Source organism: Trachypithecus francoisi, unplaced genomic scaffold (assembly GCF_009764315.1).
Source record: "Trachypithecus francoisi isolate TF-2019V2 unplaced genomic scaffold, Tfra_2.0 Lachesis_group16, whole genome shotgun sequence".
Taxonomy (NCBI): domain Eukaryota; kingdom Metazoa; phylum Chordata; class Mammalia; order Primates; family Cercopithecidae; genus Trachypithecus; species Trachypithecus francoisi.
The window spans coordinates 91,172,254-91,196,810 of record NW_022681461.1 but is presented as its reverse complement, the minus strand read 5'-3'; the positions used below and the strand labels follow the sequence as shown (position 1 = coordinate 91,196,810).

General features: G+C 42.5%; 1 protein-coding gene across 7 annotated transcripts in view; it reads right to left on the bottom strand.

The window, feature by feature from the left end:
• The window catches only part of RNF38 (ring finger protein 38), a 148,823-nt gene that overhangs the window by 78,162 nt on the left and 46,104 nt on the right, over positions 1–24,557 (bottom strand). For 6 of the 7 annotated variants that reach the window (XM_033238091.1, XM_033238086.1, XM_033238087.1 and 3 more), the window contains exon 2: positions 8,024–8,094. The exons of the other annotated variant lie outside the window; for it this stretch is intronic. In XM_033238091.1, the coding sequence (XP_033093982.1) occupies positions 8,024–8,094 (71 nt within the window). The remainder of the gene's footprint in view (positions 1–8,023; positions 8,095–24,557) is intronic. 7 annotated transcript variants of the gene reach the window in all.

The following is a 24,557-nucleotide window of genomic DNA, read 5'->3' as shown; positions in this document are numbered from 1 at the left end:
CAAATATTGCCCAGGAAAATTTGCACTCAGTCAAAATTATTACAAAGTTAGGCTGCAAATTTTCTCTCCATGGTCCTTCCCCAATTCTAATGGCAGTCTTCCCCAAGGACCCCTGGTAAGATAAAAGTCAGATATGGCTTCCCTGGGGACTAGAAGTGTCTACAGGGATCTTTCTTGCCGCTGCCTCAATTTTTTTTTTTTTTTTAGACAGAGTCACACTCTGTGGCCCAGGCTGGAGTGCAGTGGCATGATCTCAGCTTACTGCAGCCTCCGCCTCCTAGGTTAAGGCGATTCTCCTGCCTTGGTTCCCTGAGTAACTGGGATTACAGGCATGTGCCACATGCCCAGCTAATTTCTGTATTTTTAGTAGAGACAGGATTTCGCCACATTAGCCAGGCTGGTCTTGAACTCCTGACCGCAGGTGATCCACCCACCTTGGCCTCCCAAAATGCTAGGATTACAGGTACGAGCCACTGCACCTGGCCTTGCATCAACTTTTATATTTCATTTGGCTCTCTAAATTCGTATCAGCTCTAGGTAAGGTTAAATCCTTCTCCCATGATCTGGATTTTCAGGTTCCCCAGTGAGGATGTGTGTTTGGAGGCAGACTTTCCTTCCCCCCTTGCACTTCGGGCACTCACAGCTTTTTGGCTGTCTCATGGAATTTGCAGCGCCAACCCGCTTATTTTGAAGGGTCTGTGAATAATTTCGTCTTTACTGTTATGTTCCTGCGGTAGTTCTTGAAGCAAAAGTTCACGATATGAGTCTCCACACACTGTTTTGTCCATCTGAGTAGAAGCTGCAAGTTAATCCTTCCCTCTTTTGATTTAAAATTATACATCTTACTTGAATTCTAACAGTAGGTTAATGTTTATTTTTTATATTTGAACTATTTATCTAAAAATACCAATAATTCTATAGATTAACAATACTTTCATCACTTTTTTTGGTTTTGGAGACAGAGTATCACTCTGTCACCCAGGCAGGAGTGCAGTGTCTCGGTTCAATACAACCTCCGCCTCTGGGTTCAAGAGATTCTCCTGCCTCAACCTTCTGAGTAGTTGGGATTACAGGCGTGTACACGACACTCAGCTAATTTTCGCTAGAGACAGGGTTTTACCATATTGGCCAGGCTGGTCTTGAACTCCTGGCCTCCAGTGATCCGACTGCCTTGGCCTCCCAAACTGAGTAGTTGGGATTACAAGCATGAGCCACCACACCCGGCCACTTCCAGCACTTTTTAAATGAAACACTGCTAAACTTTTACAAATCTAGTTCCTATCTTAAGCTAGAGAATCTTTCTCTATCAAGGTACAATCAAGAAACTTGATTTTACAAGGATGAAAAACATTTCATACAAATATGGTAAGAAAAAAAACCTGTTAATACTGAAATTCCAATTGTTATTTCTCAGGAGGGAAACTGAATAGAGTGCTGTGTTTGTTTTTACAATCAATATGTAAATCTTTTTTTTTTTTTTTTTTTTGGAGCCGGGGTCTCACTCCATCACCCAGGCTGGAGTGCATGCAGTGGCTTGATCTCCATGCAACCTCAAGTAATCCTCCCACCTCAGCCTCCTGAGTAGCTAGGTATGTACCACTAGGCCCAGCTAATTTTGTATTTTTTGTACACACAGGGTTTTGCTATGTTGCCCAGACTGGTCAGCTGGTCTCAAACTCTTGAGGTTGAGTGATCCACTCACTTTGGCCTCCCAGAGTGCTGGGGTTACAGGCATGAGCCACTGCGCCTGGCCAACAATCAATATGTAATTTTCAAAAATTAAAAAGAGGCCAGGCATGATGACTCATGCCTGTAATCCCAGCACTTTAGAAGACCAAAGCAGGTGGATCATTTGAGGCCAGGAGTTGAAGACCAGCCTGGCCAGCACGGTAAAACCCCGTCTCTACTAAAAAAAAAAATACAGACAAGGTACAGTGGCTCATGCCTGTAATCCCAGCACTTTGGGAGGCCGAGGCGGGCAGATCACTTGAGGTCAGGAGTTCATGACCAGCCTGGCCAACCTGGTGAAACCATATCTATACTAAAAATACAAAAACTCGCCAGATGTGGTGGTGTGCACCTGTAATCCCAGCTACTTGGGAGGCTGAAGCTGGAGAACTGCTTGAACCCGGGAGGTGGAGGTTGCAGTGAGCCAAGATCACACTACTGCATTCCAGTCTGGGCAATGGAGCAAGACTCCATTTCAAAAATAAATAAATAAATAATAAAAAATAAAAAGATCAAGAAAAAGGAAGTACACAGTCACGGAAGAAAAACTGGTACTTCTTGAGCAAAAATCTGAAAATCTGAAATCTGAAATGCTAGAAAATCCAAAACTTTCTGAGTACAGATTTCACACTCAAAGGAAGTACTCAATGGAACATTTTGAAGTTTCAGATTTGGGATGCTCAACCAGTAATATAACGCAAATATATAAAACCTGAAAAAAATAAAAAATCCCAAACACTTCTGGTCCCAAGCATTTTAGATAAGCGATATTGAACCTGTTAGTACATTTTCCATCTTCCCTGAAGATGGTATGCATGGGATTACCTAAACACAAGCTAAATGGGTGCCTTTTTCCAAGACAAATGAACGAAGCCTACTATAAGGAATTCTTGTCAAGAAAGACTCCTGCGGCCGGGCGCGGTGGCTCAAGCCTATAATCTCAGCACTTTGGGAGGCCGAGACGGTCGGATCATGAGGTCAGGAGATCGAGACCATCTCTGGCTAATACGGTGAAACCCCGTCTCTACTAAAAAATACAAAAAACTAGCCAGGTGTGGTGGCGGGCGCCTGTAGTCCCAGCTACTCAGGAGGCTGAGGCAGGAGAATGGCGTGAACCCGGGAGGCGGAGCTTGCAGTGAGCTGAGATCCGGCCACTGCACTCCAGCCTGGGCGACAGAGCAAGACTCCATCTCAAAAAAAAAAAAAAAGACTCCTGGTTAGAATCGCACATAAGCAGTTTAGGAAGGACTCTCCTATTTTCATTTCTCAAATGGCCATCCTCCTGGCAATGTATCAAGGACTCTGAAAATGTATATAATTGAGGATACAAGTTAATTTACCTCAACTGAGGGAATAGTCTTACCAAATTCTTCAATATTTTATCTCATTCTTGGGTCAGATCTAATCCCCCAGCTCAAGTTCGTTCTCACTGTGAAAATGTGACTATTTTCAAATTGACATTAGCTGAGTTAATTTCAGTATCTAAGTGAAACATGACTACAGGTGGTGCGCGCTCGTATTCCCAGCTACTTAGGGAGGTTGAGGTGGGAGAATCCCTTGAACGTGGGGGCAGAAATCGTGGTGAGCAGAAATTGCGCCACTGCACCCCAGCCTGGGCGACAAAGTGAGACCCTGTCACAAACAAACAAAAAACTCGCATAGAATTTTGAGCCTGACAGAGGGCAGGGATGACTTGGAAGAGGATCCTGGAGTAACAAACAGTCATGAATCAGAATAAAGCCTGGGGGCAAGAAAAAAACTACAGGCAAAGACTGTTGCCAATGGTTCAGTTCCACTGTGACTCTCTGAGGCCTTCTCCACTTGCAGATATATTTCTCCGAGCATGTCACAGTTGAATGGGTAAAGTTAAAATAGGAATAGGTTTCTTCAAACAGCAGAGTACAGACTCAAGCAAGGCAGCTTGGGATGGAATCCCAGTGCACTGCTATGTGATCTTGGGTAAATATTTAATCCTCACTGATAAAACTGGAATAAAGCAGTCCCTACTTCAAAAGGTGTTATGACTACCTGGTTAAGAGCAACCTTCTTCCAGTACTTCTATGCCCCCTTCCCTGCTTTCTTATTCTTCACAACACAAGTAATCGGTTAACAGTATCTTTATTACCTTGCCCATTGCTCTATATGTAGTAGCTACTCAAATATAAACGTTTGCTACCTAGAAATTATGGAATATGGCCCTGTGAACGAATGTAAAAATAATGCTGGAGGGCTTGTGTAAATTGCTGTGCCTAATATAAATTAATGAGAATTTGTAACTCACAGGATTTAATTAACATCAGAGCTGCAATCAGTTTCTTCCAGCACCATAAACTACAAACAGATACATAATCAGGAGAGAAACTTTAAGCTGGAGGACAACAGATCAAGCCAAAAAACTGGGGACTGGCCACCACCTCCAAGGCTGTAGAGAGGATGTCCAACAAATACATTGGCCCTCACACTCCTTGCATGAACTGTGGTTCCATCCCCAGTCATACACGGATTACTTAAAAGTGAGAAAACTTTTGAGAAAAATCAACTTTTCTTCTCCAATCTGAGAAACACACCATGCCTGAAAGGTAAGCAAAGACAAGCAAAGAATCAACACGTTTTCTCAATGTGCTCAGAATACCTAAGCAAATATTTTATATGACTTGCATTTGATATAGAAGATCTGGTCTAGCCCTAGCACTGTGGGTTACCACTGAACAAGTAATTTCTCCCATGGTGGTCACAGCTCCCAGGTTTATTTTTTTAAAAGCAGGGTTAGGGCTGGGTGTGGTGGCTCACGCCTGTAATACTAGCACTTTGGGAGGCCAAGGCGGGCAGATCACCTGACGTTGGGAGTTTGAGACCAGCCTGACCAACATGGAGAAACCTCCTCTCTACTAAAAATACAAAATTAGCTGGGCGTGGTGGCAGATGCTTGTAATCCCAGTTATTTGGGAGTCTGAGGCTGGAGAATCGCTTGAACCCGGGAGGCGGAGGTTGCAGCGAGCCAAGATCGCACCATTGCACTCCAGCCTGGGCAACAAGAGCGAAACTCTGTCTGAAAAATAAAAAAAAAATAAAAAGCAGGTTGGCGTAAACATGCTGTATGATCCCTTTAATTCTGAGTGAGACTATATAAGGAAGTGGGGAAGGGAGACAGAGTGAGTGTGCAAAGGGGAACAGGTTCATTTTAGTTTTTGCAAAACCAATACCCACGTGTCATAGAAAGATATCAGGGGGCTGTTGTAAATGTAGGGATCTGATTTTTAAATATGCTATCCACCCAGTCTCCTCCCCAGAATAACACCTGATGATCCTGTTGAAAGCTATAATCTGGCTGGGCACAGCAGCTCACGCCTGTAATCCAAACACTCTGGGAGGCCGAGGTGGGTGGATCACTTGGGGCCAGGAGTTCAAGACCAGCCTGGCCAACATGGTGAAACCACATTTCCACTAAAAATACAAAAATTACCCGGGTGTGGTGATGAACACCTGTAGTCCCAGCTACTTGGGAGGCAGAGGCTCAACAATCACTTGAACCAGGAGGCAGACACTGCAGTGAGCTGAGATCTTTCCATTGCACTCCAGCCTGGCAACAGAGAGAGACTCTGTCTCAAAATAATAAACAAACAAACAAACATAAAATTACAAAAAATTAGCTGGGCGCAGTGGCACACGCCTGCAATGTCAGCTACTCAGGAGGCTGAGAATAGTTTGAACCTGGGAGACAGAGGTTGCAGTGAGCCAAGATTGTGCATTGCACTCCAGCCTGAGCAACGAAGGGAGACTCAGTCTCCCCACCCCATCCCCCCCCCAAAAAAAGAAAAAAAAAGGCTGTAGTCTGTAACTTTTCTTTTATCCACTTCACTTACTATAAAATGCTAATACTAGAATCTTTATCTGTTTTGTATCTGGCTGTATTCCCTAAATGCCTAGACACAGAGCTACCAATCAATAAGTATTACTTGCTGACTGAATAAGTTGAATAAATGCTAAATACATAGTCAAGAGACCCTAATCCATTTTCTCCATTTCCATTTAGGAAACAATCAATATATACATAGTAGATAGGAAGGAGAGGCGTTTCAGACAGTTCTTTAATCTGCTGATCTCCTATTCCTTAATAATACTCCTTAAACTTATTTTCCCTTTTTCCCCCCATATTTCCAGAAAAATCTCCTGTCTTAAAAGCACAAAATCAGCTATAGAAAGATTAATAAATTATGGCCGGGTGCGGTGGCTCAAGCCTGTAATCGCAGCACTTTGGGAGGCCGAGACGGGCGGATCACGAGGTCAGGAGATGGAGACCATCCTGGCTAACACGGTGAAACCCCGTCTCTACTAAAAAAAATACAAAAAAAAACTAGCCGGGCGAGGTGGCGGGCGCCTGTAGTCCCAGCTACTCAAGAGGCTGAGGCAGGAGAATGGTGTAAACCCGGGAGGCAGAGCTTGCAGTGAGCTGAGATCCGGCCACTGCACTCCAGCCTGGGCCACAGAGCGAGACTCTGTCTCAAAAAAAAAAAAAAAAGAAAGAAAGATTAATAAATTAGAAAACAAAAACAGTTTAAGGGGCGACAGGAAGTACCTGGCAAAGATAGACAAAAAGCTTATCTTTAGAATCTAAGGTCTGGAGACAACCCGGAGGGCAGTCTGGCTCCTATACTATAAATGAACAAATGGATAGTAGCATAACACACTTAGCAGAAGAAAAAAAATTTAACCCAAAAGCACCTTCATAATTATGATGCACAATCACTTGTAACATTAGTAACCTAAACTGATTTTGCTTTATCCCTCTATCATCACTCTTAACTTCAAATGCTCATTTCTAAAATCTGTAGTATACAAAATTTTCTGTAGCCAACTATATATTCTAGAAGTCTCTTTCAGTGGCTTGCCTTTGAAATAAGTTAAAAATGAAACTCATGCCTCTTGATTGGTACAATAATAAAGGAGACTCTGGAATGCTATGGCTACCACTCCCTGTAAAAAGAGTGAAATCAGTCTGAGCAAAGCTCACAAAGACAAAGAGACCAACAAACAGAACAAAGAAACCATTTGGAAAATCCCAATGATCAACCAACTTCTTGATCCAGCTCCAACGCAGTAGGAGAGGAGGCTCTTGATCAAAACAGCAGAGAAAAAGACTGCTTAGATTGGTCTGCACTGGAAGCTACCAAAGGAGTGACAGATTCCTGCATATAACACACAGGAAATGGGAGGGAAGCCACTGGAAACTGGTGATGAAAAAGACTAAATTTAAGTCCATCCAGATCTGCAGCCAGATGTTCCCAACACCCAGCCCACAGAAATATTTACTGCAAGGGCTGGGCCATCCAGGGTACTGATGAGTATGAAAAGTCCCTAGAGATCAGGTTTCTTTAGAGATAAAAAGAACAAAAGCAAAAAACACAATGAAACCACCACCAATAGTTTGGACATAATTTAAAATATACACATATCAGGCCCAAAGTAGACTTCTTGTGTATGAACCAGATCGATTCAACTGACAATCCCCAATATTTAAATTGGCCTTTGAGGCCGGGCGCAGTGGCTCAAGCCTGTAATCCCAGCACTTTGGGAGGCTGAGACGGGAGGATCACGAGGTCAGGAGATCGAGAACATCCTGGCTAACACGGTGAAACCCCGTCTCTACTAAAAAATACAAAAAAATTAGCCGGGCATGGTGGCCGGCGCCTGTAGTCCCAGCTGCTCGGGAGGCTGAGGCAGGAGAATGGCGTGAACCTGGGAGGCGGAGCTTGCAGTGAGCCGAGATCCGGCCACTGCACTCCAGCCTGGGCGACACAGCAAGATTCCATCTCAAAAATAAAATAAAATAAAATAAATTGGCCTTTGTAAACAGAGGCAAAAAAAATTTTTTTGAAGGTAAAGTATAAGAAGAAAACATAATTCAATGCAATTAACGCCAAAAGTGGACCAAAAGGTAATGTCCAAGATATTTCCAACATGAGTTGCTGAGACAGCTATCAACCTTTGAAACACATGGTCATATATTAAGATAATCCATTCAGGCTGTGCATAAGAGGAAGCACCATGATGGGGACAGAGGCATAGGTAGGAAAGTGGAGTGTTGATCAAAAGTCCAACCCACCTCAGGTTGAGGAATCAGCTCTAGGTTTTCTGTATTAATTTGACACACAAACCAGCAAGGCCCTCAGCATCTCAACAGTGTGTCCCCACAAATCACACTCTTCTTGCCCTAGGCCCAGAGTTATGCAAGAGAATCCAGCAATGTAAGGTTGGCATGCATTTTCACCATGGCAGACATCAACACGAACCTCACCTTGTCACTGTCATCATGACAAATGTGGTCGTGATGGATGGACTGGCACTGAAAAGAAGCACCAACACTACCTACAAGAAAAAGGGAGGAAAGGTTAAGATGCAGTAATTCCTTACATTTAAACTGCTTTACCAATTAAAAGTGCTTTTATATCCATGATCCCATCTAATAAAATACTCATAAGTAGACACTGTGGGGATTATTGTTCACGCATTTTAACAGAGGAAAACAAACCAGAGAGGCTGACCCACACAAAGCAGCAGAGAGTAGCAGGTCTAAAACGACAACTCCATTATTCAAACCGCTAACTCCCCCTCTTTCCACTAGACCGAGTGGTCTGCTCTCAAAGTAACATTACCTACACAAACACAAGCTTTCAATAAGGCAAACTCTTATTTATGAGGAAAAATATTATATTCCTTTTCAGACTACACACTTCGAGAAAAAATTGGTCGTATAAATTCTAAACATATAAGAAACAATCTAATCTGCAATCACGTAACACTTTAAATGTTTTTATTACTTTAAATGTACACATTTTTAATATATCCATTTGTTAACTTAAAAAACTACCTTTCAGTAACAACTGCTCTTTAATAATAGTTACCTTTCTAACCAATAAAAACACAAACTATTCAATAAGTGATTGAACAACAGATTACCCATTTTTAAAAGTTTTGGTTTGTACTTCATACCATAAACAAAATGGTGAGTCAAATATCTATGTAATATAAAAAATGAGGGCAGTTTTAGACAAAAATGTTAAGTTTTTTAAATAATCTTGGAAGCCAGGCGCAGTGGCTCAGGCCTGTAATCCCAGCACTTTGGGAGGCTAGGGCGGGTAGATCACCTGAGGTTAGGAACTCAAGACCAAGCTGGCCAACATGGTGAAACTCTGTCTCTACTAAAAATACAAAAATTAGCCACACGTGGTGGCGCAACCCTGTAATCCCAGCTCCTAGGGAGGCTGAGGCAGGAGAATCACTTAAACCCAGGAGATAAGAGGCTGCAGTGAGCCAAGATCATGCCACTGCACTCCAGCCTGCATGAGTGAGACCCTGTTTCAAAAAAAGAAAATGAAAATAATCTTGGAGTTAGAAAAACCTTCTGAAAGAAGATACTGCTCAAGCCTGTAATCCCAGCACTTTGGGAGGCCGAGACGGGAGGATCACGAGGTCAGGAGATCAAGACCATCCTGGCTAACACAGTGAAACCCCGTCTCTACTAAAAAATACAAAAAAACTAGCCGGACGAGGTGGCGGGCACCTGTAGTCCCAGCTACTCGGGAGGCTGAGGCAGGAGAATGGCGTAAACCCGGTAGGCGGAGCTTGTAGTGAGCTGAGATCCGGCCACTGCACTCCAGCCCGGGCGACAGAGCGAGACTCCATCTCAAAAAAAAAAAAAAGAAAAGAAAAGAAAGAAAGAAAGAAGATACTAAATATGAAGTCATAAATAAAACGCGCACATGACTGTGGACCAAAGGTTAACAAAACCCCTCCTGAGTAGCTGGGATTACAGGCACACGCCACCACACCCAACTAATTTTTGTATTTTTAGTAGAGACCGGGTTTCGCCATGTTGGTCGGGCTGGTCTTGAACTCCTGACCTCGTGATCTGCCCACCTCAGCCTCCCAAAATGCTGGAATTACAGGCATTAGCCACCATGCCCAGCCTCAGACAGTACATTTTAAGATATTATTAATGTTGGGAAGAAATAACATGAGGCTAAAGACTGCAAGTGAGGATCACATACTTATTTACTATTACAGTAAGAGCTTACTGATACTTCTAGATATGTAGAGCAGAAAATTCTATTTCAGAATCGGATTTGTTTTGTTTTGTCTTGTTTTAAACAACCTTAGTGAGACACAATTCACATATAATTATTATTTAAAGTATACAATTAAATTTTTTTCAGAATATTCACAAAGTTGTACAACCATCATCACAATTTTAAGACATTTTCACCACTCCAAAAAGAAACCTCAAGACCATTTATCTCTTCCCTGAGCCACTGACAACCACTACTCCAACTTCTGTGTATTTGCCTATTCTGGACATTTCACATAAACAGAATCATAAAACTAATGTGGTCTTTGTAATCAGGTTCATTCACCTACCATAATGTTTGCAAGGTTCATCCACATTGAACCACATACCAATTCATTCCTTTCTATGGCTAAATAATATTCCAGTATATGGATATACCACATTTTGTTTCACTTTGGGAATATTATGACTAATGCTGTTTTGGCATCCATTTGTAAGTTTTTTTTTTTTTTTTTTTTTTTGAGACGGAGTCTCGCTCTGTCGCCCAGGCTGGAGTGCAGTGGCCGGATCTCAGCTCACTGCAAGCTCCGCCTCCCGGGTTCACACTATTCTCCTGCCTCAGCCTCCCGAGTAGCTGGGACTACACGCACCCGCCACCTCGCCCAGCTAGTTTTTTGCATTTTTTAGTAGAGACGGGGTTTCACCATGTTAGCCAGGATGGTCTCAATCTCCTGACCTCGTGATCTGCCCGTCTCAACCTCCCAAAATGTCAGGATTACAGGCTTGAGCCACCGCGCCTGGCCTTTTCCTTGTTTCTTTTCCTGTATTTCCTGCCAAATTAGGAGACAGAGATACATGAAAAGGTCAAGAGTATGTGTGCTGTAGAAAATCTCAAGAGGAATCCACTCCATCTCAAAGTGGGGCTCAAGTTTCCTACCCCCAATTCTTCAGAATGCTGAATTTTATGAGGATCAGATTATTTAAAAGAATTTTTTTTTGAGACAGAGTCTCACTCTGTTGCCCAGACTGGAGTGTAGTGACATGATCTTGGCTCACTGCAACCTCTGCCTCCCAGGTTCAAGTGATTCGCCTGCCTCAGCCTCCTGAGTAGCTGGGATTACAGTAGGCATCTGCCACCTCGCCCGGCTTTTCTTTTTTTGAGACGGAGTCTCGCTGGGTTGCCAGGCTGAAGTGCAGGGGTGCGATCTCAGCTCACTGCAACCTCTGCCTCCTGGGTTCAAGGGATTCTCTTGCCTCAGCCTCCAGAGTAGCTGGGACTACAGACATGCGCCACCACACCCAGCAAATTTTTGTATTTTTAGTAGAGATGGGGTTTCACCATGTTGGCCAGGATGGTCTCGATCTCTTGACCTCATGGTCTGCCTGCCTCAGCCTCGCAAAGTGTTGGGATTACAGGTGTGAGCCACCATGCCCGACCCTTTTTTTTTTTTTTGCATTTTTAGTAGAGATGGGGTTTCACCATGTTGGCTAGGCTGGTCTTGAACTCCTGACCTCAAGTGATCCACCCACCTTGGCCTCCAAAGTGCTGAGATTATAGGTGGGAGCCACTGTGCCTGGCCCAATTTAAATAGCTGTGAATTCAAGCAAATATATCTGAAAATTTACTGACAAGGAGCTTTGTTTTTTAATGTTATCTATGGCAGCTTCAGAGAAATTCAGACTGCTTTAAAAATGAGTATTTTCTAATGTATTATAGCAACGAAAGTTACATTAAACTATATGCAGAATGTTTTAAAATCATACTGTAGTTTGTTAAGGCATGCAATAATAGTAAATTGTCTTGGGATTATCATGAGTAACGTTCAGTTCTTTAGAAACCAGGTAGCTTTGCATAGTTCTGGTCTAGACCTATGCCATCTAACTTGGTAGCCACTATGCAGATGTGGCTACTGAGCATTTGAAATGTGGCTGGTCCAAATTGAGATGCACTGTCAATGTAACATACACACTGGATTTCAAAGACTTGGTATGAGAAAATGTGAAGTATCTTAATATTACAGTAGAAATATTTTGGTATATTGGACTGAATATTAAAAATAATTTCAAGTTTTCTTTCTAATGTGGCTACTAACAAAATTTAAAATCATGTGGCTATTACATTTTATTGAACGGCCTTGTTCATCCAGTTCACTGAAGTGTACAAGAGAGCTGAAACATTTAGCTGTGATGTGATCCTCCCATTCATAAGAATCTTATCCTCCCGACTGGGCATGGTGGCTTATGCCTGTAATCCCAGCACTCTGGGAGCCTGACGCGGGTGATGAGTTCAGTAGTTTGAGACCAGCCTGGCCAACATGGCATAAACCCTGTCTCTACTAAAAATGCAAAAATTAGCTGGGACTACAGGCGTCCGCCACCTTGCCCGGCTAGTTTTTTTGTATTTTTGTATTTTTTAGTAGAGACGGGGTTTCACCGGGTTAGCCAGGAAGGTCTCGATCTCCTGACTTCGTGATCCGCCCGTCTTGGCCTCCCAAAGGGCTGGGATTACAGGCTTGAGCCACCGCGCCCGGCCCATTTATAAGTTTTTGTGTGACCATTTATTTTCATTTCTCTTCTTGGGTCATTTGATTTTCCATTCAACCTTTTGAGGAACTGCCGAACTGTTTTCCAAACTGACTGCACCATTTACAATTCCACCAGCAATATATTACAGTTCCTCTGGCATTTTTTGAGTAGAATGAACTTTGGAGTCAGACTTCAATACAATTCAGGAATTTACAGACTATGTGAACTTAGGCAAGTCACTTAACAAATCATATGCCTTCCTCACCTGTAAAATGAGAATGATATTATCTACTTATACATAGGTAATTCACAGAGCTGTTCTGAGAGATATTAAAGTTAGATGTATGAAAAAGCTCATAGCACAGTGCCTGGCACACAACAATTCGAGAAATGGTACTACAATTAACACTTCTATTCACGTCAAGGCTCTGATTTGTCTGTGAGACGTTTTTTATATACATAAATTCAATTTCCCCTGCTGAGACTGAGCCTTGGTCATCTTTATGATCTCCGTAGAGGCTATAACATAACACAATGGTATCTGTGTATCAAAATTCATCTAAACATAGAAAAGGTACAGTAAAAATACAGTATTATAATCTCAGGGGATCAGTCATGTATGTAGTCCCTCTTAGACAAAAACATCATTATGCAGCACATGACCACACTTTTGTTTACTGGTTTACTATAAAGGTTAAAGACAAACAGCCAAATGAAAGAGGTACATGGGGTTAAGATATGGAGGAAAGGGGAATGGGCAGAGCTTCCATGTCCCTTTTTTTAGGCACACCATCCTCCCAGCACCTCAACGTCTTCACCAAGCCAGAAGCTCTCTAAACTCTATTATTTAAGATTCTTATGGAGATTCCCTTAGGTAGGCATGACTGATAAAAATCACTGGCCATTGGTAACTCAATCTCCAGCCCCTCTCCTCTCTCTGGAGGGGTGCAGGGTTGAAAGTTCCAACACTCAAATCGCATGAAGTGTTCCTTTGGCAACCACCAGCCCTCATCCAGAAGCTATCAAGGGGCCCACGAAGAATCACTTCATTAGCAGAAACTCAGGTATAGCTGAAAGGAGTTTATTACAGATAAGGCGCTCCTCTAACCCTAATCACTCAGGAAATTCCTAGGGTTTTAGAACCTCTGAGCCAGGAATTCGGGATGAAGAACAAATATACATGTTTTATTATATCACATTATCACAGTGGTCCTCTCCTTCGGTTGTGAGATAAACAATCTAATTTACTGGGTATTCTCCCATGGCTTAATATTAATCTGGGTATTAACTTTCTTTTTTTTTTTTTTTTTGAGACGGAATCTCATTCTATTGCACAGGCTGGAGTGCAATGGCATGATCTCGGCTCACTGCAACCTCTGCCTCCCAGGTTCAAGTGATTCTCCTGCCTCAGCCTCCCAAGTAGCTGGGATTACAGGGGTGTGCCACTACGCCTGGCTAATTTTTTATTTTTGTATTTTTAGTTTCACCATGTTGGCCAAGCTGGTCTCAAACACCAGACCTCGAGATCCACCTGCCTCGGCCTCGCAAAGTGCTGGGATTACAGGCATAAGTCACCGCGCCCAGCTGAGTATTAACTTTCTTATCCATTCATAACTTCCCATTTTACAAGGGACAAGGGTAAAATTCAAAGAAATACTATTGGCCAGGCGCGGTGGCTCATGCCTGTAATCCCAGCACTTTGGGAGGCAGAGGCGGGCAGGCGGGCGGGCGGGCGGATCTCAAGGTCAACAGATAGAGACCATCCTGGCCAACATGGTGAAACCCCGTCTCTACTAAAAATACAAAAATTAGCTGGGCGTGGTGGCATGCGCCTGCAGTACACCTACTCGGGAGGGTGAGGCAGAAGAATCACTTGAACCCGGGAGGCGGAGGCTGCAGTGAGCCAAGATCCAGCCTGGCGACATAGCCAAAAACAAACAAACAAACAAAACAAAACAAAAATACAAATAATACTATTTCAGCCATTCAGGAGAAAATGCCAGCTACATATACGGTAAGCATGAGTCATCACTATTCATTACTATTTATTATAACTATTATTTTCACTATTACCATTTATGATAACTAAACATAATACACTTATTTTACAACTTAGTAGCTATAGGAGTTCAAATCTTTAGGCTAAAATACTTTAAATCTCTAATATCTTCCCTAAATATTAAATAAGATGAGAAGGTAAATTGCTGCTGTGATTCTACTATAGAGAAAAGATTGATATTCACAGTGAAGATAAGAGAGAAGAATGATGGCTACCAGAGGCTGGGGAGGACAGAGGAGGGGTTGGGTAGGGGAAGTAAGGATGGTTAATGGGTACAAAAAAAATAGAATGAGTAAGATCTAGTATTTGATAGCACAACAGGGTGACTATAGTCAATGTAAGTTTAATTATACATTCTAAAATAACTAAAAACAGTATAAATGGATTGTAACACAAAAGATAAATGCTTGAGGTAATGAATAACCCCCGCTTACCCTAATGTGATTATTAGGCATTGTATGCCTGTATCAAAATATCTCATGTACCCCCATAAATATACCTACTAGGTACCCACAAAAATTAAAATCTAAAAAATTTTTAGAAAGAAAACAGGGCCAGGCACAGTGCTCACGCCTGTAATCCCAGCACTTTGGGAGGCCAAGACAGGCAGATCACTTGAGGTCAGGAGTTCGCGACCAGGCATAGTGGCAGACACCTGTAATCCTAGCTACTCCAGAGGCTGAGGCAGGAGAACTGGTTGAACCTGGGAGGCGGAAGTTGTAGTAAGCCGAGATTGTGCCACTACACTCCAGTTTGGGCAACAGAGTGAGACTTCGCCTCAAAAAAAAAAAGGAAAAAAAGAAAAAGAAAATATAAATGACTTTCGAGATATACAAATGTTAAGCTTTTCTCAAAAGAAAAATGAAAGTAAAAATGACACCAAGATATACCTTGTCACCCACCAAGTCAATAAAAACAAGAAGTTTGATAACACACTATATTGGAGAAGGTATGAAAAAAACAGGCTCTCAAACATTGCTAGTAGTAGATATATAAACTAGTACATCTTCTAAAAATAATAATTTGGCACTTAAATCACTCAGTGAAAAATACATATAACTTTTAGGACAGGCACGGTGACTCATGCCTGTAGTCCCAGACTTAGGGAGGCCGAGGCAGGTGGATCACGTGGTAAGGAGATGGAGACCATCCTGGCCAACATGGTGAAACCCCATATTTACTAAAAATACAAAAATTAGCTGGGTGTGATGGCACACGCCCATAATCCTAGCTACTCAGAGGCTGAGGCAGGAGAATGGCTTGAACCTGGGAGGTGGAGATTGCGGTGAGCCAAGATTGTGCCACTGTACTCCAGCCTGGCGACAAACGGAGCCTCTAAGTGGGGGGGGGGAGAGGGGGGGAGAGGAGGGGAGGGGAGGGGAGGGGAGGAGAGGGCAGGGGAAGGGAAGGCAGGGGAGAGGAAGGGAGGGGCTTTTGTTTTTTGAGATGGAGTTTCACTCTTGTTGCCCAGGCTGGAGTGTAATGGTGTGATCTTGGCTCACCACAACCTCTGCCTCCCGGGTTCAATCGATTCTCCTGCCTTAGCCTCCCAAGTAGCTGGGATTACAGGAATGCACCACTATGCATGCCTGGCTAATTTTGTATTTTTAGTAAAGATGGGGTTTCTCCATGTTGATCAGGCTGGTTTCGAACTCCTGACCTCAGGTGATGCACCCGTCTCAGCCTCCCAAAAGTGCTGGGATTACAGGCATGAGCCACCGTGCCCAGCCTACATATAACTTTTAAACCAGATATTCCAATCCTAAAAGTGCATCTCACAAATACACTTGGCCCTCAAACTGATGTGTATACAAATTACCCATCATGGTTTATTGCATGCCTCTCAAGATTAGATTTGGCTCCATGAGGGCAGGAAATTCCCTTGCCTTATACATTATATCCCAAGTGGAAAGAACAGTGCCTGGCAAACAGCAGGTACTCAATCAATATTTGCTCAACAGAATCAGTAAAATCAATTATTTTAAAGGTTTAAATGCCCACCAACAAGAGAATACTCTGCAACTATAAGCGGAGGGTGGGTGGGAAGAGGAAGCTCTTTATGTACTGATAAAGAATGAGCTCTGGCCGGGCGCGGTGGCTCAAGCCTGTAATCCCAGCACTTTGGGAGGCCGAGACGGGCGGATCACGAGGTCAGGAGATCGAGAACATCCTGGCTAACACGGTGAAACCTCCGTCTCTACTAAAAAATACAAAAAAAAACTAGCCGGGCGAGGTGGCGGGCGCCTGCAGTCCCAGCTACTCGGGAGGCTGAGGCAGGAGAATGGCGTGAACCCGGGAGGCGGAGCTTGCAGTGAGCTGAGATCCGGCCACAGTACTCCAGCCCAGGAGACAGAGCAAGACTCCGCCTCAAAAAAAAAAAAAAAAAAAAAAAAAAAGAATGAGCTCCACTATATACTGTCACAGAAACAAAGCAATGTGTGGAAACAAAGCATAGTGGGCCACCACTGTGTAAAAAGGTGGGGCTGGTGGAGCTACAGACGTATGGAAACTGATCACACTGTCTCTAAGTCTAGGGAGAACCACGAAGCAGGACAGGCATCAAAGAAAGTCTTTTTTTCACTGTATGCTTTTTCCTATTTTTAAAATTTGGAACCATGTGAATATATTACCTATTTTAAAAATAAACTTTTAGAAAAGAGATTGGTCTTACTCTAAATTACAGTGGTTATAATATGAAGCAGATTCTTAAACATACTTGAGGTTAGCAAGCTGAAATGCAAAGCAAACACGAAAGTAGTAATTTTTAAATGAGATGTGACCTATACCTAAGAATTATTTGTATTCCAAAACAAAAAGTAAAAGTTACGTAGAAATTTACTCTAATAATTTATATTATCCTGTGAAGTCAATATAGCTGTTTGAATAACAGGCATCATTTAGAGGGAGAAACTGACTTTGAAAAAAACAATAGTTAATGATTAGTACTGGTTGTTAAATGTTCAAAGACACTGAACATGCCTTGGCCTTACTGAATGAAGTTTTTATACACCACAGATCTAATCTAGTTCTTTGCAACTCTTTTGGTATCCATGAGAACCTATAGATTTTTATTTCCTAAAAAAGCATTTGTTTCAAAATGGCAAAACAATTCATTTAAATGTTAAGCTTCCTATATGAGGCTGTAGGGACCTAATATTAAGGATAGACTCTGCGTGTATATTCATAGTTGTGTAATGAAGTTTATAGATAAACCTTTCATTTAAATTAGGCTTTTATCAAAATTAAGTTGTAGCAGGATGTTTTGGTAAGTGAGGTGCCAAAAATGTAAAGAGTGGGTAGAAAAGTAAAATATTGAGAAAGTGCATTGCAAAAATATCTAGGGAAGTCAAATGATCTCAATGGGAAAGCTGACATTAAACAGTGATAATCCAAACAAGAAGAGACCTCAATTCGGTTTAGAAACAGCTTAGCCATTCAGTTCCTTTTCTAAAAGATAACTGCCCATTATTAAAATAGTGATGACAGACTCACATAGCATAATCTAGATTACCATATTAGATTCATTTATACCCATTTTCCTTCTATTATTTGCGGAAAATATATAATTTACAGAGGCAATAGCAAGAAACACTTAAAATCGTGGCTGGGCACGGTGGCTCACGCCTGTAATTCCAGCACTTCGGGAGGCCGAGGCAGATCACGAGGTCAGGAGATTGAGATCATCCTGGCTAACATGCTGAAACCCCGTCACTACTAAAAATACAAAACATTAGCGGGGCGTGGTGGCGGGTGCCTGTAGTCCCAGCTACTGAGGAGGCTGAGGCAGGAGAATGGTGTGGACCCGGGAGGCGGAGCTTGCAGTGAGCCAAGATCCCGTCACTGCACTCCAGCCTGGGCGACAGAGAGAGACTCTGTCTCAAAAAAAAGAAAAGAAAAACACTTACAATCAGATTAGCACTAAAAAATGGGAACATAGGCCAGGTGCGGTGGCTCACACCTGTAATCCCAGTACTTTGGGAGGCTGAGGCAGGTGGATCATGATGTCAGGAGATCGAGACCATCCTGGCTAACATGGTGAAACCCTGTCTCTTCTACAAATACAAAAATTAGCCGGGCGTGGTGGTGGGCACCTGTAGTCACAGCTACTGAGGAGGCTGAGGCAGGAGAATGGCGAGAACCCGGGAGGCGGAGCTTGCAGCAGTGAGCTGAGATTGCGCCACTGTACTCCAGCCTGGGCAACAGAGCGAGACTCCTTCTCCAAAAAAAAAAAAAAAAGGAATAGGAACATAAGTATAAGTAATATAAAATGGATAATCATCCATCATTAAGTTTTGCCATGGCAACGAGAGTCAGTAATCTTTGAAAGCTGTTTTCTGACTTCCTAGTTCTAAAACAGAGAAGGCAGTTTTCTACCACCAGAGAAGCCGAAGGTCAGACCCTTCCTTTTCCCTTCTTAGCTATTCTATGCAGATAAACATTTGAAGAGGCAAATAGGATATGAGTGGCTGCTTAACAAGGCCACTCGGGCTGCAGTGGCAGGTGGCCAGCCCTTTCCTTCACTCTTGCTCTTGGCACTGCAGCTGAGCAGGGCAGGACCAGGGAGAGAATTCATGTGTCAATCTTACTATCAAAGATGCCACTCCTCAACCAACATCAGACCAGTCATACAATGTATTTGGTTTTGTCTCAACGTATCTTACAACTAAAGTATCTTCTCATCAACTCTCGGTTCTTTATGAAGATGACGCAAGTAAGCCTAAATATAAATACAAGTAAATCAACTCAAAGGAAAAATCTACCTAGCAGGAGAATTGCTTGAATCCAGGTGGCAGAGGTTGCAGTGAGCTGAGATCATGCCCTACACTACAGCCCGGGCAACACAGCAAGACTCTGTCTCAAAAAAAGAAAAAGTGGCAGGGCACAGTGGCTCACACCTGTAACCTATAATCCCCAGCACTTTGGGGGGCCAAGATGGGCAGATGACCTGAGATCAGGAATCTGACCAAATGGCACAACCCTGTCTCTACTAAAAATACAAAATTAGCTGGGTGTGGTGGCGGGTGCCTGTATTCCCAGCTATTAGGGAGGCTGAGGCAGAAGAATCGCTTGAACCTGGGAGGCAGAGGTGGTAGTGAGCCGAGATCGTGCCATTGCACTCCAGCCTGGGCAACAAGAGTGAAACTCCATCTCAAAAAAAAAAAAAAAAAAAAAGAAAAGAAAAGAAAAAGTTACTGACATGGAAAAGTTACCAAAATATATTAAGTGGAAAAAAAACCAAGTTGCAGAATAAATAAATATACTAAGGCCCTGTATCTAAACACAGAGATTAGAAATATACACAAACTGCTCACAGTAATTATCCTTGAAAAGGACAATGGAACTGGGGACACATTGATCTATTTTGTATTGTTTGCATCTTCTACAATATTAAGCACTATTTGCTTAATTAAAAACCAATAACAAAACCAAAAAAAGCACTAGTTGTGTAACTAAAATGAAAATTATTCATACAAGGCACTTACATAATCTCAGATACTTTGGGAGGTCAACCTGTGTGGATCACAAGGTCAGTTTTAACCTTCTTATGCAACACTTTTTTTTTCCCCACCTCAAGTGCCTCATGGTCTGACAGTCTTGAATACTCCATGGGCAGACACATTTTTACTCCACCTGCCTGCCAATCTAACACAGTCAAGGCTAAGTTGAGCATGGCTCCTTTAACCCCAGTAGTGACTATGGAGTGGGAGAATAGGGTCCTGGTAAGAAAAAGGGTGTTAGAAGAAAAGATGAGAAAGAAAAAGCTCAATGGAAAAAGAGCATACCCTTTTCTACTTTGTAATGTACTGCTAAGGTTACAAAAAGGCCTTTGTCCAACCTGGCAGAGCTCAGATGTTTATATGCAACACAAACTCTCCAAGAATGTCAGCTAAGTGAAAGATAAAATTTACATAATTTCATTTTGCAGGCTTTTCATCTGTTCCGGGTTACAAAATTAGCTTTTTTTTTTTTTTGAGATGGAGTCTCACTCTGTCACCCAGGTTGGAGTGCAGTGGCACGATCTCGGCTCACTGCAACCTCCGCCTCCCGGGTTCACGCGATTCTCCTGCCTCAGCCTCCTGAGTAGCTGGGATTACAGGCACGTGCCACCATGCTGGCTAATTTTTGTATTTTTAGTAGAGACAGGGTTTCACCATGCTGGCTGGGCTGGTCTTGGACTCCTGACCTCGTGATCCACCCAGGTCGGCCTCCCAAAGTGCTGGGATTACAGGTGTGAGCCACCGCGCCTGGCCCCAAATCTTTTAAAATACTGATAATAATATAATATCACCTAGGATGGATTTCACCAAACACTACAAAGGTCTAAGATGCATTCATATACATGCTCCTCAATTAAAAACAACAACAACTTGTACACTTCTTTCAAAAAGGCTTGCTTTGGGGAGTTAACACCATTGCTCTATGACACCTTCAAGTCCATCTAAATTAGCCTGGGAATTGACCTTCTGTTCAAAGAAATCACAGCTATTTAAGGAATGACAACTTCTAAGAAAGATTATTTTCTAGTATATTAAGGCATTTGTACTTCCAAACTGATTTACAGTGAATCATTAGATTATAAACCTATTTATTATCACTGAATATTAGCCTATTCTTAGACACTAATGATAACTCTTTATGAATACATCACTTTAACCTTGTCATTTCCCTACATAGGAATCATCAATAGCTTTATCCTACTTATAAGGGTGGGGGAAAGTCAAATTTGTCCATCAGGCATTCCAATCTTCCTAATCCCATCACTACCAACTCTTGCCAAAGCCTTAGCTCAAACCGGCTGTCAACTTCCTATTCTTTGAACTCACCATAATCTGACTGAATGTTCTCATGCTATTAGACCCATCTTTAAAACTCTACCTCAATTCTGCCATCCCTCAATATCCAACTCAAACCTCAAAAAAGCTAGATGGTATCATCTCCCCTATGAACTTTTAGCAATGACTACTATTGGGGCTTGGGGGGTTCATTAAATAAAATCCCTTCCCTCCATCCACCTACCTACTCATTTCAGGAATAAGTGAGAAACATGACCAAAAAAGTCAAATAGATAGTGACCAAACTGTCAGCTTTATTATAAAGCTCATATTTTAAAAATACATTAAAAATTAAAGACATGGGCCGGGCGCAGTGGCTCACGCCTGTAATCCCAACACTTTGGGAGGCTGAGGCGGACGGATCATGAGATCAGGAGATCGAGACCATCCTGGCTAACATGGTGAAACTCCATCTCTACTAAAAATACAAAAATTAGCCAGGTGTGGTGGCACACATCTGTAGTCCCAGCTACTTGGGAGGCTGAGGCAGGAGAATCGCTTGAACCTGGGAGGCAGAGGTTGCAGTGAGCCGAGATCGCGCTATTGCACTCCAGCCTGGTGACACAGCAAGACCCCATCTCAAAAAAATAAATAAATAAATAAATAAAAATAAAGACACAAAAACAATGGGTTTCCTAAAATTGCATTCTGGAATTGAGCAATTCGCTTACCCGATAACAGTAGCAGTTGGAAAACCATAGGTCTACCCACATGAAGATCTGTTTCTGGAAAATTTGCAGCTTCCAAGAATAGGCTACAAGTGGCTGGCTCCTAAGCCCTGCCTAGTTCCTCGCCCAAGTTCTTCAATGAGATTAGTAAGTCCTCCTTTGGGCAAAGAGAGGCCAAGGGAATTACACGGTGATGTCCCTCCACAAGGAAACATGAACCTAGGAGAAAAGAGGTGTCCATCCCCCAATTATGGCTTTGTTTCAGACACAGGGTTATGCTACTTCTATGGATGCCTTAAAACGTTATTTTTGGCCCAGTGCGGTGGCTCAAGCTTGTAATCCCAGCACTTTGGGAGGCCGAGATGGGCGGATCACGAGGTAAGGAGATCGAGACCATCCTGGCTAACACGGTGAAACCCCGTCTCTACTAAAAAATACAAAAAACTAGCCGGGCGAGGTGGTGGGCGCCTGTAGTCCCAGCTACTCGGGAGGCTGAGGCAGGAGAATGGCGTAAACCCAGGAGGCGGAGCTTAGTGATGCAGTGAGCTGAGATCTGACCACTGCATTCCAGCCTGGGCGACAGACTCCATCTCAAAAAAAAAAAAAAAAAAAAAAAAAGCTATTTTTAAATATCATACTGTTTTTAGTATGTTTGTTATCTCCATATAGGTTAAGCTCCTAGAGAGTGAAACATTAAATGCATTGTCCGCAGGCACAGTGATGGCAAGACTTGGGATGGGGACAGCAACACTGTGAACCAGATAATAAAATCTCTGATGGAACTGAGGGATGCAGGATGAGAGAAATGTCTGTGCCTGGAGCTTTAGTAGATGACAGAAAAAGGGGTTATAGGGAAAAAGAGCATCCACCTCAAAGACCAATTTTCACACGAAGGTATTAAAGCAATGGCTGAAAGTTTTAAGCGTGAGAAAAATGTCAATGCTATATATTTACATTAAAAAGGAAAAACAAAGCAATTCTATCTTTATATTATTTATATGCACAATACAACAACCACTCAGTTGTTGGGACACAGAAGACTCAAATGACAAAATGACAATTAGGAATCATTACAAATAGATAAAGACTTAACTAACATGCAAATGTTGGAAAATTATTTCAAGCCATCAAACCATATAGACCAGAAAGCAACAAAAAGAATGTAATTAAAATGCAAAAAGAAATGAACTTAAACACTGAAAGGCAGGCATAACCATTGAACCGAAAAAAATACTTAGGATGGTAAACAGACTCATCCATCTGGTTTCCATGACTAATAGAAACAGAGGTGATCAGATCAGGGAGAGCGAGTGGAGAGAAAACAGGAGGTTATGGACAAGAACCTGGTGAATATACACAGAAGACAGGTGTTGCAAACTGAAATGTACAGAGGCAAAATTAACTACAGTTAACTTTTGGCTAATGAATGAGTGAACACACTAGATAGAACCAAGCAGGCTGGAGCCAGCCCGTTCCCCTCCCAGAAGAGGAGCTCTAATGATCACTGCCACAGGAAAATGGCCACCTAAGTGCAGCCAGGTCATCTTTTCCCCAAAAAGGCCATACATTCAGATTTTAAATATTTTTATTGTTAGCAACTACAATAATGTTTTCAAAACACTCTGAGGGCCAATAAAACATCTGCAAACAAGACTTGACAGTCAGCTAGCCATTCTTGATTTAGGACATGGACAAAGAAAAAGCCACGAAAGCACCTGAAAAGAAGTAATTTAAAAAAAGGACAGTGAATGATCAGGATATAACAGTTCACTGAAACCAAAGGCAAAGGGTTTCAAGAAAAAAAATGAGGGTTGGAGGTTGGGGGGAAAGGAGAGCATCAGGAAGATTACAGCATTCATTATGCTGGGCTTAATACCAAGGTGATGGGTTCATCTGTGCTGGAAACCACCATATCACATGTCACACGTTTACCTATGTAACAAACCTGCATTTCCTGCACATGTACCCTGAAACTTAAAAGCTGAAGGAAAAAAAGGGCGATAAACAGGAAGTTCAGTTAAAAATCAAGACAAAGGGCCAGGTGCGATGGTTCACGCCTGTAATCCTAGCACTTTGGGAGGTCAAAACAGGCAGATAATTTGAGGTCAGGAGTTTGAGACCAGCCTGACCAACATACTGAAACTCCACCTCTACCAAAAATACAAAAATTAGCCAGACGTGGTGGTGCACACCTGTAGTCCCAGCTACTTGGGAGGCTGAGGCGGGAAAATCACTTGAATTCAAGAGGCAGAGGTTGCAGTGAGCTGAGATCGCACCACTGCACTCCAACCAGGGTGATAGGAGTGAAAACCCTGTCTCAAACAAACAAACAAACAAACAAACAAAAGATTTGAATAAATAAGGGAATACTACACCCCTCAAATAAAATGCCGTTAGTGCTCTTTAGTAATCGGAAAATTTAAAATAGCTTCATACTGCAGCTTTAAAAGCCATTCTCCTTTTTTTTGAGACCCATCAGTGATCGCCAGAGATTCTGGTTAATCCATTATCCCTCAGACTCAAGCAAATCCTGCATAGACTACAAAGGCTCAAATCTCCTGGATTATGCTAGGGGATCCAGAACACCTCGTGTCCCACTAGGGTTCAGCATCCACAAGGGTGACACTTCACCCTCTTTTGTGATGGGACAGTCTGTTGTGACATGATGCTTCCACTCT